Source organism: Labeo rohita, chromosome 5 (genome assembly GCF_022985175.1).
Source record: "Labeo rohita strain BAU-BD-2019 chromosome 5, IGBB_LRoh.1.0, whole genome shotgun sequence".
NCBI classification, from domain to species: domain Eukaryota; kingdom Metazoa; phylum Chordata; class Actinopteri; order Cypriniformes; family Cyprinidae; genus Labeo; species Labeo rohita.
In genome coordinates, this window is record NC_066873.1 from 44,540,041 (window position 1) to 44,556,501 (window position 16,461).

The 16,461-nt window shown below is 28.3% G+C and overlaps 1 protein-coding gene across 5 annotated transcripts in view; it reads left to right on the forward strand.

Moving 5' to 3' along the window:
* The window catches only part of mtmr4 (myotubularin related protein 4), an 80,725-nt gene that overhangs the window by 16,588 nt on the left and 47,676 nt on the right, over positions 1-16,461 (forward strand). Inside the window, exon 1 of one of the 5 annotated variants that reach the window (XM_051110151.1) lies at positions 3,862-4,611. The exons of 3 other annotated variants lie outside the window; for them this stretch is intronic. In XM_051110151.1, the coding sequence (XP_050966108.1) occupies positions 4,567-4,611 (45 nt within the window). In that variant the 5' untranslated portion in view covers positions 3,862-4,566. Of the gene's footprint in view, positions 1-3,861; positions 4,612-16,461 lie in introns of those variants that run through there. One more of the 5 variants, XM_051110152.1, reaches the window with a different exon arrangement.

Consider the following 16,461-nt stretch of genomic DNA (forward strand, 5'->3'; position numbering starts at 1 on the left):
AACTGAATTTTCATCAGCTGCTACTCCAGTCTTAAGTGTCACATGGTTCTTCGGAAATCATTCTCATATGCTGATTTATTATTAGAATTATCAATGCTGAAAACAGTTTTGCTGCCAAATGGGTCATGAATTGAGAAATCTAATTTTCTTTTGACAGAACTCATTGTACTATAAAAACATCCTTGCAAGTTTCATAACTCAAAACTTTGTTAGTAAAAAAAAAAAAAAAAAAAAAAAAGCCAAGCTTCTAAAATGACTCGTTTTGTAATGTCACGTTTTGACCTCACAGTGAGATGAAAGCCCGCCTCTGCGGAATCAGATCACCGCCTACTTATTACATCACCGCCTGTTTAGCCCCGCCCACTAATTTGTGCATGTAGTAAGTAATTAAAGACAGAGTTAAACACAGGTTTACTCAGCAAGCAAATGATGAAGATGACTCTGAAGAAAACAAGACACTGTACAGGACCAAGTTTTTGCATTGCCTTATTTCTCATTCTAAAATTAGGAAAGAGTGGATGACTTTCCAGATCGTGCCAGTAAGAACCTGGTGGTTTGTTTGCTTCAGTTTACCATGGATTCGTTTTTAAACAAGACACAATTCGTCGCAGGATTCTTAGAAAGATTGAAACTAAAAGATGATGCTGTGTCGACTATATTGGATCCGACAGTAATGACACAACACACAAGTGTGAGTAACTGTTTTTATCATGTTCAACTATTGCTTTGTCTGTTACAGAGTTTGTTGTAAAATTCTTGTTAATTATATATTTCAGTATATACAGTTGAAGTCAAATGTCTACATGTACCATGCAGAATCTGCAAAATGTTAATTGTTTTACCAAAATAAGACCAAAATGCATCTTTTTTTTTTATTTTTTTTATTTAGTATTGATCTGAATAAGATATTTCACTTTAAAGATGTTTACATATAGTCCATAAGAGAAAACAATAGTTGTATTTATAAAAATGACCCCGTTCAAAAGTTTACAGCTGGGGGGTGAAAACTTTTGAACAGAATGAAGATGTGTGCTTTTTTCTTATTTTGCCTAAATGTCATATTGTTTTCATTTGGTATAGCCCTTCAGAAGCTACAGAAGATACTTAGATGTTTCCCAGAAGACAAAATAAGTGAAATCTACCCTGATCTTCAAATTCAAAAAGTTTTCACCCCCCCTGCTCCTAATGCATGGTTTTTGAAACTTCAGTAATAGTTGCATACGAGTACCTCAATTGTGGATCTCAAAGATGGATCTCAAAATCATACAGTCATTGCTGTAAAGGGTTCAAATACACAAAAATGCTGGAAAACCAAAGAATTTGTGGGACCTGAAGGATTTTTCTGAAGAGCGGCAGGCAGTCTAACTGTTCAGGAGAAACTAGGGACTCGTGAGCAACTGTCACTAAACAAATAAACACAGCTGTGGATCATTCAGGTAACACCACAGTATTAAGAATCATTGAATTTGAACAAGGTCATTTGTATAAATTCAGCTATTGTTTTCTCTTGCGGACTATATGTAAACATCTTTTATGTGAAATGTCTTATTCAGTTCAGTGCTAAATAAAAAATAACATGCATTTTGTATGATCCCTCTCATTTTGGTAAAATAATTAACATTTTGCTGATTCTGCATGTATGTACATTATTAAATTTTAATTTTTGTATTATTTGATTTCCACCTGTTTCTCTCCGTTTATACTGACCAGATGCTCTCATGTGCTGAATACACACATGCTGATGTATTTGTGTAGTATTTCAGGCGTGTTTGAGAGAGACAGAGTCGTGACTTTGGATCCTAAAGAGCTTAAATCATTCGTTGTTATGCGCTGGCGCTCTTCCTCTCTGTCTGTACTTTTCGTCTGTCACGACAGCAGAGTTTCCCTGTGTTCGAGAGACGGTCACACTAACGTCTCAGCCTTCACCTTCATATTTTGCCAGACGGAAATGCAAGTGTGCTTGTCTGGATGGGGCTTTATGTGATTGCTCTTGCGTCAGATGCTGTTTTTGACGTGCATACGTAAAACACCAGGGTGTGCACGACTTTTTGAACTCTGCGACTTGAGTTTAGAACAAATATGCTCTTGTTTTAGTTTAGGAAAGTTTTATTAAATTTTATGCATGAACCAAAACAATATTCCTAAAAAAAAATAGAGAAAGGGGAAAAATTTAGAATCACTTGCAAAATGCCATTCTTTTAATATTTTAAGTAAATGATTTAAAAGACTATATTTAAAACTTTATTTTATGTAGCGCCTTTAAAGCAAGCTTCTCAAAACAATAACACAGAACAATAAAACAAATTTTTAAAAACATGTTTAAAAATTTAAAAGTGGGAAACTGGTTTGACTTAAGGTGGCATAGTGTTAGAAAAGTGATATGATTTTCTCCGTGTTTGATATTCTGAGTGCACTTTTTAATCGGTATGTGAAGAGCTGAAGTGTTGGGTTGAGGTGGGCATGAAATGTTCTGCATGGTGGGAATGACGTCACGTTGGAGTAACGGCACATCGTGGCACGTTCTTCACGCTCTGAGCGTTTTGGAGTCTCTCCTAGAGACCGATGGCGAGGTACAGCACGTCCTTTAGTGCAGACGGCGTTGCATGCTGGGAAACTGCAGAGCGAGTGTGTCTCAGCGTGTTACAATGGAGCCGGCGAGGGAGGGAGGAGGAGATGCTGAAGAATGCTGTGTCACTGGAGCCGCTGCGGATCCCCGCTCTCTCTCTCTCTTTCCCTCTCTGCTGTGTGTGTCAGTGTCTCTCGCCCATCGTGACTGAAGCGTACTGATGCGTCCCTTCCCCCCCCGAACTGCAGCCATGCAGCATCGCAGCGCTTCAGCAGACTGAACTCACAGTGAGCGATACATTAACCTGATGAGCACGTGATGTTAGATATACATATATATACAGCTTTTTTAAATCTGATTCATTGAGAAAAGAATCAAATAATTGAATTGAGGAAATAATCTAATGCTTGTTGGCTGCAGTCCTGTTTTTAAATAAAACATGAATATTAAATAATAAATGGATGTTAAAATATAAATAGCTGTAGCTCAGGGTCATGGGTTTAGTTTTAAAATCAGTCAAACGTAGATTTTTTTATTTTGTGTTTGTCACTTTTAGTAGGCTTTGTTGTTTTTGACATGTTTGTAGATTTCATTCATTTTAGCCAGTTTTTATTTTTTGGTTCATATTTTTAATATATTAAGATGTATATGGACATGAACTGATTGGCATCATTATTTTACTATCATTAAGAGACTATTACTGTTTTTATTAAAATCTTATTATTATTTTAACATCATTATTTTATTTTTTTTTTAATAATAATCAGTTTTATTTTTAGTCAGACTTTCAAATTTGATAAGTTTTGTTGTTTTTGGGAGTCATTTTTAGAAGGCTATTTTTTTTTTTACACTTTATTTGTTTTAGTTTTAGTACATCAAGGTAGTCTCAATTCAAATTTTAAAACAAACTCATTTTTTTATATTTTCTGGTTTTATTTTATTTTATTTTGGTTTATTTTATTCAATATTTTAAGATGTGTGTGGACGTAGACTGTACTGCATCATTATTTTAGTATAATTAAGGTACTATTACATCTTCTTTAATATTTTAATTAATATTTTAATAATCATTCATATTTTATTAATATGTAATATAATTTTATATTTGTTTATTATTATTATTTATTTTTTTTTTTTTTTTTTTTTTTTAGAAAAATATATTTTGCATTTTTTATTCTTATATATTTTTACATTTTATACATTTTTGTATTTTTTTTATATTTATTTTTTGTTTTATTTTTATTTTAGTACATCAAGGTAAACTATAAAGATAAAATGAGAAAAGTTTCTTTGACAACTAGCTGAATTTTCTTTTCCATATTTTATTTCAAATAGCAAAATGGCTTTAATTTTAGTTTTATTTAACTATAACAACCCTGTTCTGCATCGTGGCACATTCATTCATTATTACATGCAACTGGTGAGCACGATGCAATAGAAAGCTGTGTTTGTTGTCTTCATTTCTCGCGTTTCTTGATTTCCAGTCTCAGACCGGAAATTGTCTGGGTGTTTTTGCTCCAGTGTTTTTGAGCTCATGAGTGCAGTAATATGTGCAGCGCCAGTGTCTTGCTGAGGTTGCAGGCTGGCACAGATGAGATCTCGGTGAAGGGTGAACGCACGAATAAAGAGAGAGAGAGAGAGAGAGAGAGAGAGCGTGCACGTGAGGGGGATGCAGTGCACGAGGGCGGAGCTTAGCATCAGGCAATACCCCGTCTAATTCTCTCTCTCTCTTCATCTCTGATCTCTGTGCTTGACGCCGGTAAACCTGTCTGTCTCTCCTCTCCGCTCCTGTCCCGCTTTCACCAGCGCCTCCGTCTTTGTTCTGGAATATTCTGAGCGACAGGAAGCGCGGGGAATTGTGCGTGCGATCGGTGTGTGTGTGAGGTGGCGAAACACACGCTGGTCTCGGCCGAGGGAAGGATGGTTTTGCCGGCTGGTCTTGCGGCGGTTCTCATCCGAGTGCGTGTCTCCCGGGCAACCGCGCCCTCCCTCCGCGCGCCATGAGCCGGACCAGCCGCACCTCCTGCTCAATGCTCAACTGCTTCGTAAGTCTCTGTGTGTTTGTGTTTGTGTGTATGTGCGAGTGTGTGACCGCTGCAGCTGTGCTGATTGATGGCACGTGACACTACAGATGTGTGTGTGTGTGTGTGTGTGTGTGAATTACAGAAGTGCTGTTTCTACAGACAAAGCGAGAGTGAGAGTGAGACAGTTTTTGTGATAAAGAGAGCAGCTTCACACGTGAACGCGGCATTCGGATGCTCGACCGGGAATATGTGAGGAAACAGGGTCTGTGATGGACAGATAGAGAAGTTCAGAAGAGTGTCAGATTAGAAATATTTTGAGGTCTTCAGTTTTTTAATAGTGTCTTTAATCTGAAACTTTGAAATCTGTGGTATAATAAAAAGTTTATTATATTATATTATATACTACTTAACAACAACAATTTATTATTATTATGTAGCATAATATTATACTAAATAATAAAAACAACAGTAAGCATAATAATAAGGACATTAAATATTTTTTATAATTTAATCTTTGGTATGATAATGGCTTTTAATATTATATTACTTAACAACAACAACAAAAACAACAATAGTTTATTATTATTATTTTTATTTATTTTATTATGTAGCTTGGTATGATAAAGTTTTTATTATTATATTATATTACTTGACGACAACAACAACAACAGATTTATTTATTTATTTATTTATTTTAATATTATGTAGAATAATATTATACTAAAAATAATAAAAACAACAGTAAGCATAAGAAAATAAAATATTTTACAATAATTATATTTTATATTATGTTTTTTATATTACTTTACAACATATTATTATTATTATTATTATTATTATTATTATTATTATGTAGTATAATATACTAACATTTTTTTAAAAATAATTGCTATAATAATTTATATTTTACAAAGTAATAATAATGCTAATAAATAAGTATAATATGGAAAACATTATACTGTTAAAATCATTATTATATTATTGTATACAATTATTATAAAATACATATACTATTATACTAATAATACAGCATAATATACAAAATAATACAAAATAAAAACAATAATGAGCATAATAAGAAAATGGAAATCGAAAATTGAAAAATAAGAAAATGTAATATTTAAAAGTGTATATTGTAAAAATATATGCTTATAATTATTTTTATTATTATTAATACAGCAGCATAATATTTTACCAATAATAATAATAATTATTATTATAATAATAATAATAATAATGTGTAATAAGCGTAATGAGGAAAAGGTTATTTTGTTATAATCAGTATCATTATTGTTATATTATATTAGTACAATATAATTAATCATAATAAAGTATAAGAAGTAATTTATTATTTAGGATAATATAATGGCCACAATGTTATTGATAATGCTGGGGTATTGCATTGTATTAGTTTGGTTTGTTTTGCATGTTTCTGTGTGGTTTGGCTGTTGTTTTCTGTGTCACTGTGTGATTGTGTGTGTTGATCTGTTTAGTTTGAGAGCACATGGCTGTAGTGTAGTGTGTCGCCTATAGAGTGGTTATGTAAGACGGATGGATGGGGACTGAAGGTTGATCTCCAGCTGCTCACTCAGCACTTCACATGTTAATGAGGAGGAGTTCTGTGCAGATGTGGTTGGATGAATGTTTGGTGTTTATAGTCTCTATACAAGGTCTTGACAGTGACCTTGTTACTGTCTGATTGGTCCATCAGGATTGTGGGCAGTTGATGTCATGCATTAGTGTCACACTTTTCCATTTTATTGATAAATGAAACAAAGAAAATCAGCCTTTTTATGCAGGGCTTCCTTAAGAGCAAGTATTATGTATTATAAAATTACATGTTATGGTCTATTTTAAAATAACTATAAAAATTTACTGTATAAAACGTTTGTCAAAATTCCACCTGAACGTATAAAAAACATAACTATAAAAATAACATGTATGATGGGTATATAGTATATAAAGCATTTAATGTGAAATATATGTTATTAACTATTATGAAATAGCTGTAAAAATAACAAGTATACTGGGTATTTACTAAATAAAACATTTTTGTGAAAATTCCACCAAAAATGATTAATATAAAATATTTTATAAACCATTATAAAATATGTAGAAAAATAACAATTTTAAAAATATGATACTAGTATTTAGTCTAATTTCCAGCAAAACGAACAAACAAAAAATAACTGCTGTAAATTATTTTTCAAACTATTATTAAAGAGCGATTAAAAATAACAAACAATTATAAAAAATAATGTTTGTGGTTTTTAATATGTAAAGCATTTAAATATGTTGAATTTCCAGAAAAAAGATTATAAAATGACATATTTATGATCTATTTTAAAATAACTTGAAAATAACAAATCACCGTAAAAATATGCATGAGATGGTTATTTAGTATATAAAGCACTTTATTTCTCAAATTTCCAGAAAAATATCTATGATAAAATCATATTTTATGTGTATGATGGTTTAGTATATAAAGTATTTTGTCTAATGTCCAGCCAAAAAAAAGCTATTATTAAAGAACTATAAAAATGACAAACAACTGGAAAAAATAATGTTTGATTTTTAATATGTAAAGCATTTAAATGTTGAATTTCCAGAAAATAAAATGCCATTTTTTTTTTATTTAATTTAATTGCATTTAATAATAAAAAAAAACATTATAAAATATGTATAAAAAACATAACTATAAAAATAACATGTATACTGGGTTTTTAGTATTTAAAGCATTTTCTCAAATTTCCAGCAAAAAATCTTATTTTTTTAAACTATTATTAAATAACTATAAAATAATATAGTAAAAGTAACTATTAAAATAACATTGTATGTTTATTTTCCATATAACACGTTTTATTTGTCGAAATGGCTAGGTCTATTTTATAAACTTTTACAAAATAACTAAAAAATAATGTGTGCTAGATATTTGGTATATAAATATAATTAGAATGTAATTTGTCATTATATATTAGTATATACTTTTATATGTCAATTTTCCAGCAAAAATAACTGTTATAAAATGATATTATAAAATGACTAAAATAGCATTACTATAAAAATACCAATAAAAATAACTTGTCGTGTCTCATACACCTGCATTAGACTGAAGAGTGTTTATATTTGCTCGTGCTGTGAGTGTTTTGTTCTCAGTGAGAGGCTGTTATTGAATGAGGAATGATTTTTCCATGCGCTGACGTGCTTTCGGTATCTGATGAAGCGGTAATATGAGCTCTGTGGTGTTCATGTGCGTGTTTTGCATGCATTTTCCCGGCATGCTGGTGTTAAATGTGGAGTCCCGTATGAGAGCTCTGTGTGTGGTGAGTCTGAGCGAGCGCACGTGTGCGGCTGTGAAGTCTCGCACGAGAATCATCGTTGTCGTCGCGGCCCGCGGATGAGTCGCTGTAAAGCCCGCGGCAGATGGAGAGTCGTGATGAACTCACCTTCAGTCTTAAAAGCGCTTCCTCTAAGAAATTGCTTTGATGTTGCTCACAGGCTGTTTGGATGTAAATATCTGTCATACATAACTCTTAACTAGGGCACAGTCATAATTAACAATGTAATCTCATTAATTGTGCAAACTATTTAATGAGTTAGATTTGCATACACTTGTCTTGTGTGTGTTTAGTGAGTTAATGAACAACAGCCACTGTTTATACACATTTAAATATAAAACTTTAACATTTCTTATTTAAAAAGTAAAATAAATATGGAAAATTTGCGTATTTTATACAATTTTTATATTTGTTTATATTTTTATGTATACATGCATATAAACATTGCACTATTAGGGTTAAAACCATAAAAAAAATCATTACCTGAAACAAATTACATTTTAAACATTTTATTTTTAAACTAGCTGGCAAGGCAATGTTTCAGATTTTTAAACTTGAAGTGCTAAAATAACTAATAACTAACTAACAAATAATAAGAATTAATAAAAGTAAAAATAAATGTATATAAAAAGTAACAAAATATAAAAAAGTAAAATATAAATATAAAAAGTAAACTTTTTGTTTCAGCTAGTTGACAAGGCAGTTTTTTTTTTACTAAAGTAAAACTGATAAATAAAAATTAATACAATTCTAAAAATATTAAATATAAAAAAGTAAAATGTAAATAAAAAAGTAAACTGTTTATTAATGTCAAGAGTTTTTTATTTTTTAAAGTACTAAAATAAATCTAATACTTAAAATTGAATAGAATTCTAAAAATTATAAAATATAAACAAGTAAAATGAACATGTAAAATATAAATATAAAAAAAGTAAACATTTTATTTCAGCTAGTTGACAAGGCAGTGTTTCTCCTTTAGTTTAACTTAAAATACTAAAGTAACTAAAACTAATAAACAAAAAAAAATACAATTCTATAAATTATATATATATATATATATATATATAATAAAGTAAAATTAATGTATATTAAATATAAAATAGTTAAATATTAAAAAAGTTAAATATAAATATACAAAAGTTAACTTTTTTCAGCTAGTTGACAAGGCAATATTTAAAATTTTTAATTTAACATAATATACTACAATAAAAAACTAATAAATAAAAATGAATACAATACAATACAACAAAAATAAAAATATATAAAATAAAAAAGGAAAATGAATATATATAAAATATAAAAAAAACTGTTTATTTCAGCTAGTTGACAAGGCAGTATTTCTAATTTTTAGTTTGAAAGTACGAAAGTAAAACTGATAAATAAAAAATAATCCAATTCTAAAAATAAAAATATTAAATATAAAAAAGTAAAAAAAAAAAAAAAAAAATATATATATATATATAGAGAGAGAGAGAGAGAGAGAGAGAACGCTAGAGAACGCTTTATTTCAGCTAGTTGACAAGGTATTTAAAGTATTAAAGTAAAACTAATAAATACAAATTAATATAATTCTAAAAATAAAAATATAAAATATAAAAAAAGTTAAATGAGCAAAGTAAAATAAAAATATAAAAAAGTAAACATTTCAGCTAGTTGACAAGGCAATACTTCTAATTTTTAGTTTAACTTAAAGCACTAAAATAACTAAAACAAATAAATAAAAATTAATACAATTCTGAAAATAAAATATTAAAAAATATATAAAATATAATAAAAATGACAGCATGCATAAAAATGACTAAAACTTCAACTAAAATTAAAGTGAAAACGGAAAATATAAAATCAAATGTTAGACAGTTATAGCTGTTTATATGTGTGTATGTGACAATAAGGAAAGCAATAAGTGAAAAGTGTATTCTTTTTTTTTTTTTTCTCTCTGTTTAGGGAGTGTAATTGGCACACAAAGTGAACGGCAATTTAATAAAAGATTAATATTTACAGTAAACATTTCTTCTGCCATGTAATAAAGTTGTTAGTTCGATAATGAACGCCTGAAGGAACGAGTTGCATTAATATAGAATCAAACTGATGTGTGGTTTGTGTTGATGAATATATGAGCGTGTAGAGAGGATCTGGCTGTGTTTTGTGTGTCCCGTGTTGAAGGACACTGTAGGATCTTCTGAGGTGCTGCATTGGCCCGTCTGTGTATGTGTGCTGATGCTGAGATCTCATGCAGATCGTGTTTGATTTGCGACGAGTCGATTTTCATGATCATACATGAGCTCAGCTCCTCATACGGCCGTGTTTCACGCGTGTTCTCATGTGCGTTGGGCTCTGGTGCCGCGGATGATCTTTTCAAATATTCCGACTCCTGAAATATTTAGTAGCAGTGAGGAAGAGAGCGACTCCCATCCCACCGACGCATTTGTTCTTCATCTCTATTCCTCCTCATGCGTCTGTTCTCCTCTCTGAGCTTGCATGGATTGTTTGTCGGCTGATTTAGACGGCTGTGGTTAGCGATGCACTGAAATTTCGGCCAAAATCACCGGTGGAGAAGCGCTCCATCTTCATTTGATGAACTTTTTAGTCTGTGCTGTTTTCTTTGCATGAATGCATAAACAAAACCTTACTGAACATTATTTGTGGCTCATCTGCAGTCAATGAGCTTTGTTTCTTTTGGTATCAGAAAGTTTCAAACACAGAAAGATTGCGATTTAAACATTAAACACATTTTATGTCAAATTCATAAAAAATGACTCTTATAAAATATAAAAAAGTAATATATAAAAATAAAAAAGTAAACATTTTATTTCAGCTAGCTGACAAGGCAGTATTTCAAATTTTACATTTTAACTTACCTATCTAACTAGAAATAATAAGTAAAAATTAATAAAATTCTAAAAATAAAAATGTATGTGTATATATAAAATATAAAAAAGTAAAATGGACATATAAAATATAAAAATGTAAAATATAAATATTAAACAGTTATTTTTATTTCAGCTAGTTGACAAGGCAATATTTCAATTTTTTAGTTTAAATTAAAGTACTACTATAGCTACAACTAAAGTAAAAATAAATACAATTTAAAAAAATTAAATATAAAATAAAGTAAAATGGGAAAAAAAAAAAAAAAAAAAAAAAAATATATATATATATATATATATATATATATATATATATATATATATATATATTAAGGCAGTATTTCAAAATTTTTGGTTTAACGTACTAAAGTAAAACTAATAAATAAAAATTAATACAATTCAATAGTTTAACTTAAAGCGCTAAAAGAACTAAAACTAATAAATAAAATGTAATAAAATTTAGAAAATAAATTTTAAAATATAAAAATATAAAAAATATATAAAATATAATAAAAATTACAGCTTGCATTAAAATGACTAAAACTTTAACTAAAATCAAAGTTTTTTTGTTGGTGTATTAAGTAATATAAAAATACTTAATTTTTTGGTTTTGGCTTTCAGCTGATTGAAAAGTATAATTTACAGTGAAAATCTGTAGCTGTAATAAAATAAGGAAATTAAATATTTTAATAAATAAATGTGTTTTTGCTTTGTCACATCTTAGTATTATTATTTATATATTAATAATAATAATAATAGTAATTAATGATAATAATTAAATCTTATTGATTTATTATTTTAATATTATATATTCAGTATTTTATAATTTTTTATTAATTTAGTTTTGTTTAAAGTTGTAGTAATTTTGACGCATGCTGTCATTTAATAATTAGTAATAATAATATTTAAATATAAAAAATACATATTAAAAATAATAATTTAATATCAGTTTAATTTTTAATATGATTATTTTTTTCAATTGAAATTTTAGCATCTGTAATAGCAGTTAAATGCATGTGAAATATTTAATAATTGCAATCCTGTCTTTTAATTACAGAACCTCATTATGAATATTGTTTATCTGCAAAGCTTCTCATTTATTTAGATTTTTGTTACTGTTGTTGCTCTGCCTTTTGCACCCATTATGGATCTTTTTGTACTTTCCATTCCACCTGAAGGAAACTAAACTGTTGAAATGAATGAAATAATTCAGTCAGATCTGACGTGCATCCACAGCACATGCTCTCCAACTCTAGAAAGTTGTGTTTTCAACACGAGTGACTTGAGTTTTCAGCATTCAATAATCTGTTAACCCAGACGAAGCCCTTTCAAGAAAAAAAAAACTTTTCGTCCTGTTTTGTACTCGAGTATGTGGGAAGAGTAAACCAGAGACAGAATTCCCGTGGTATCCATGGAAACAAGACTGATTGATGAATGAATGAGTGTCTGGATGAGTTTAACCTGAATCACTGTAATAATCTCTAGTCAATCGACTCATGCACTTCCCTCTGGATTACAGTAGATGATGATTGTTTTAATGAATTAAACCAATAGCTGTCCCGTCCCAAAACCTCTTTGAATGATTTAATTCACAACAGAGATCTAGTATGACCAGATGAAGGGATATGACACAAAATCATCAAATGACAAAGCACCAGTCGTCTTTTAGTATTATTTATATACTATTGTAGTTTTTCTTAATATTTTCGATTTACCTTTTATTTTTATAATTTCCTAAATATTTATATATTTATATTCATCTTTCATGTTTTAATTTATTTTTATTTTTGTGCATTTGTATTTATTTTATATACATTTTTAATCAGTTTTGTTTATTTTTAAACTTTTTTTTTTTGTTTCAGCCTTATTTTATTATTCTGCTTTTGTCATTTTGTGCTTTGTCATTTTTATACATTTTTTTATATACATTTTTTTGTGTTTTTGCATTTTTAATATTTTCTGAACATTTCTAATGAGTTTTTTTTCCTTGTGTTTTTCATCTAATATTTATATTTTATTTTGACTTTATTTCAGTTACCAAACGTTTTTTTCCCCCCATAAAGATTATTGATTTTTATGTGTTTTTGTCATTTTTTTTGTTTTATATACCTTGCTGATTAATTTTTTGTTTTTATGATTTTTTTTTTTAATTTCATATTTTTTTATTTCAGTTAACGAAAAATAATTTAATGTGCTTTTGTTATTTTTATGATTCTATAAAGCTTTTAGTTGTTTTCTTGTGTGCTTGTCATTATTATTTTATATACATTTCTAATGACTATTTATTTTCATATTTTTCATCTAATTTTTGTAGCATTTCAGCTTTATTTCAATAACCAAAAATTATAAGTTCTAATTATGTGCTTTTTATTATTTTTATTTATAAATTTTGCATTTTTTAATTTTTTCCGTTTTTGTTTTAGTAATTTTATTTGCCATTTTTATTTTTCTAGAAAGCTTTATTTTATTTTTTAGTTATTTTAATGTGCTTATCATTTTTATTTTATATATACGTTTTTATTTTTGTATTTTTGTAAAAAAAAATTTAATCTAATATTTATTTTATTTCAGTTACCAAAAATGATAAGTTCTATTATGTGCCTTTTATTATTTTTATTTATATATTTTACATTTTTTAATTTCTGGTTTAGTTTTAATACTTTTATGTGCTTTTGTCATTTTTATTTTTCTATAAAGCTTTATTTTTAGTTGTTTTCTTCTGTGCTTGTCTTTTTATTATTTTATATACATTCCGAATTAATATTTATTTTTGTATTTTTTTCATCTAATATTTATAGTATTTCAGCTTTTTCAATTATAAGTTCTAATTATGTGTTTTTTATTATTTTTATTTATATATTTTACATATTTTAATTTCCGTTTTAGTTGTAATAATTTTATGTGCTTTTGTCATTTCTATTATTTTTCTATGTAGGTTTTTTTTCAATTTTATTTTATTAATTTTAGTACGCAAACTTATTCGTAAAACATTTCTCATGGTTAATTTAAAAATAAGGCGGTTGTGGGTGATTTGATGCTGACAGTGTTATTGTGGAGCGTGTTGTTAATGCATTAGCGAGCGCAGACTCGGTGCTTGGTTTTGTGTTACTCTATTTGGAGCGCGTGCTGTTTTCTCACCGGCGACAAACAGACGAAAGTAAAGCGCGGGATAGAGGGGGAGGGAATCGAGCGTGACGAGGCAAAAACCACAGCGTCCTCAATCACCGTGCACCCAGAGACTCAAAGCCTCCGACAGGACATTTTTTGTGCCACTGTCTCAAAGTGACAAGATAATTGGTCTGAGGGTCACCTGACCTCATCTGATCATTCATAAACCGTCTTTTGACACGAGAACATTGTGTTTCCTGTAAACGGCACAAAGGTGACGTCTTACAGCAGGGATGAGCTGTGAAAGATGCTCCTCTGGCAGGTGTTTAACATCTTTTTTTGTGCCTGTGATGAAGCTTATGCATGTAGGTCAATATGTTTGGCTGTACAAACATATTTTGCTTTGTGATTCATTATCTGCCCATAGTTTTTTACCAACTACTGTCAATATAATAGAGTTCATTTGAAAAAACGGATAACTCTGTTTTTAACAATTTTCAGTAATCATGTTTTTTCATTGTGCTTTCCAAATAACAAAAATAACCAAAAAAAAAAAAAAAAAATACACAATAAAACAAAAAAAACAATAACATAATAAAAAACTGTTTTTGCAAATTAAGTCTTCATATGTTAATAAAACGTAAATTAAATGCATTGAAAATAAATTTAATAAAATGTACCTTTTTTTTTAACTACTGATCGTATATTTAGCTAAATAAAATACATTATTCCCTGAAAAATGCACTAAATAAATAAATGAATAAATAAATAAGTAAAAACTTAAAAAAAAATGTTTTTACGTACTTTATGCATGTAACATTTTAAGTACTTATTTATTAAATACTTAAGTACTGTTAATATATATTAATAAAATTTAATTCCGTAAATTAAATAAAAATAAATAAATAAATAAATAAAATAATGTGTAAATAAATAAATAAATGTGTGTTTTGCATATTTTTTGTCACATACCTTTTTTTATTATTTGTATACTACTACTAATAATTATTTTTATTATTATTATTATTATTGTTATTATTATTATTATTATTATTATTATTATTATTATTATTATTATTATTATTATTATTATAGTTTTAATATTTTAGTTTTTTATTATTTTGTATTATTTTATTTTACATATATATTTTTAATGTTTTCATTTTAATCTAAGTTTTTATCATTTTGTGCTTTTATTATTTTATTAGTTTTCCCCCTATTTTTCCTGTTTTTTTTTGTTTTTTTTATATCTGTGTAATTTTAATTGATTTTTATTTTGTGTAATTTTAGTACCAAAATGTACTTATATTAGTTACTTGCCAATTTAAAAAAAAAATATATATATATATTCTAATATTTATATTTTATTTCAGCTTTTAAATTTAAAAAAAAAAAAAAAAAAAATTGTACTTCACTTTTTATGTTAACAGTAAAACTGCATTCTTGAATTGCGTTGGATGAACGTTTGTTTTGCATTGTTTTAATGTTTCTAGCCTCGCTGTTTCTTACTTTCTACTTTTGTCGTCACTTCTCGTATGTTTGGGTTTTACTTGCGTCTTCATCTCCGTTTTGGCCTCGTTCCTGTCCTATTTCTGTCCTGTAACTTGCTTAAGGAGTCGGCGGTGTGTCTGTGTGCCGTTTGAAGATCTCTGTGTCACTCTGAGCTTTTTATAGCGCGTCTGCAGCCGATCCTCGTTAGGAGAGTAAAATCTCCCATCGTTAAGGCCGTCCTGTGTCTCTTTGAGGAGGTTTGAGTGCCTCCGTCTTTAACCAGCCAGAATGCAAACACAGCAGAACTGATCCATCGGCTGATTAAAAGAGCACGGATGTACATTGAGGACGGAGAACGTGATGAATTGCTTGTGGGATTCACTGAGTGATTGATTGAAAACTCAAGCCCATCAGAAAGATTGATCTTAAATCTATCACCCCCCTCTCTCTCTCTCTTTCCTCTTTTCTACTCTGTAATTTATTGCTCTTGTCTGATGCCTCAAACTCTGAACATCACCAGTATCGCTTGTTTTTATTTACTGCAGATTGAGGAAAACAAGGGGTATTTCATTCAGACTTAGTCAACATTAATGCATGTTCCTGGTCAGTGCTACATGATTATTTGAAAAAAAAAAAAATGGAAATTGCGATATTGCTTAATGCAATTTATAATTAAATAAATATATGCATCAAGCATTGAAAGTTATGAAATTAAAGCAGTCATGAATATTAGTATTGCAATTTTATATTTGTAAAATAAAATGATTAAAATTATTATGTGCTTTAAATATTTTTAAAAATTTTTTTATATATGTATTTAGTAGTACTAGTAACAATAATAAACAACAATAGTAATAATAATAATTATTATTATTAGAATTATTATTAGAATGAATATTAGTATTGTAATCGTACAGTTGTAAAATAAAATGTAAAAAGTAAAAAAAAATATATATTTAATTTGTTTTTTGTTTTTTTATATTTTTATGTAGTAGTAGTAGTAGTAGTAGTAGTAGTAAAATTATTGTTGTTATTATTATTATTATTATTATTATTATTATAAGTAT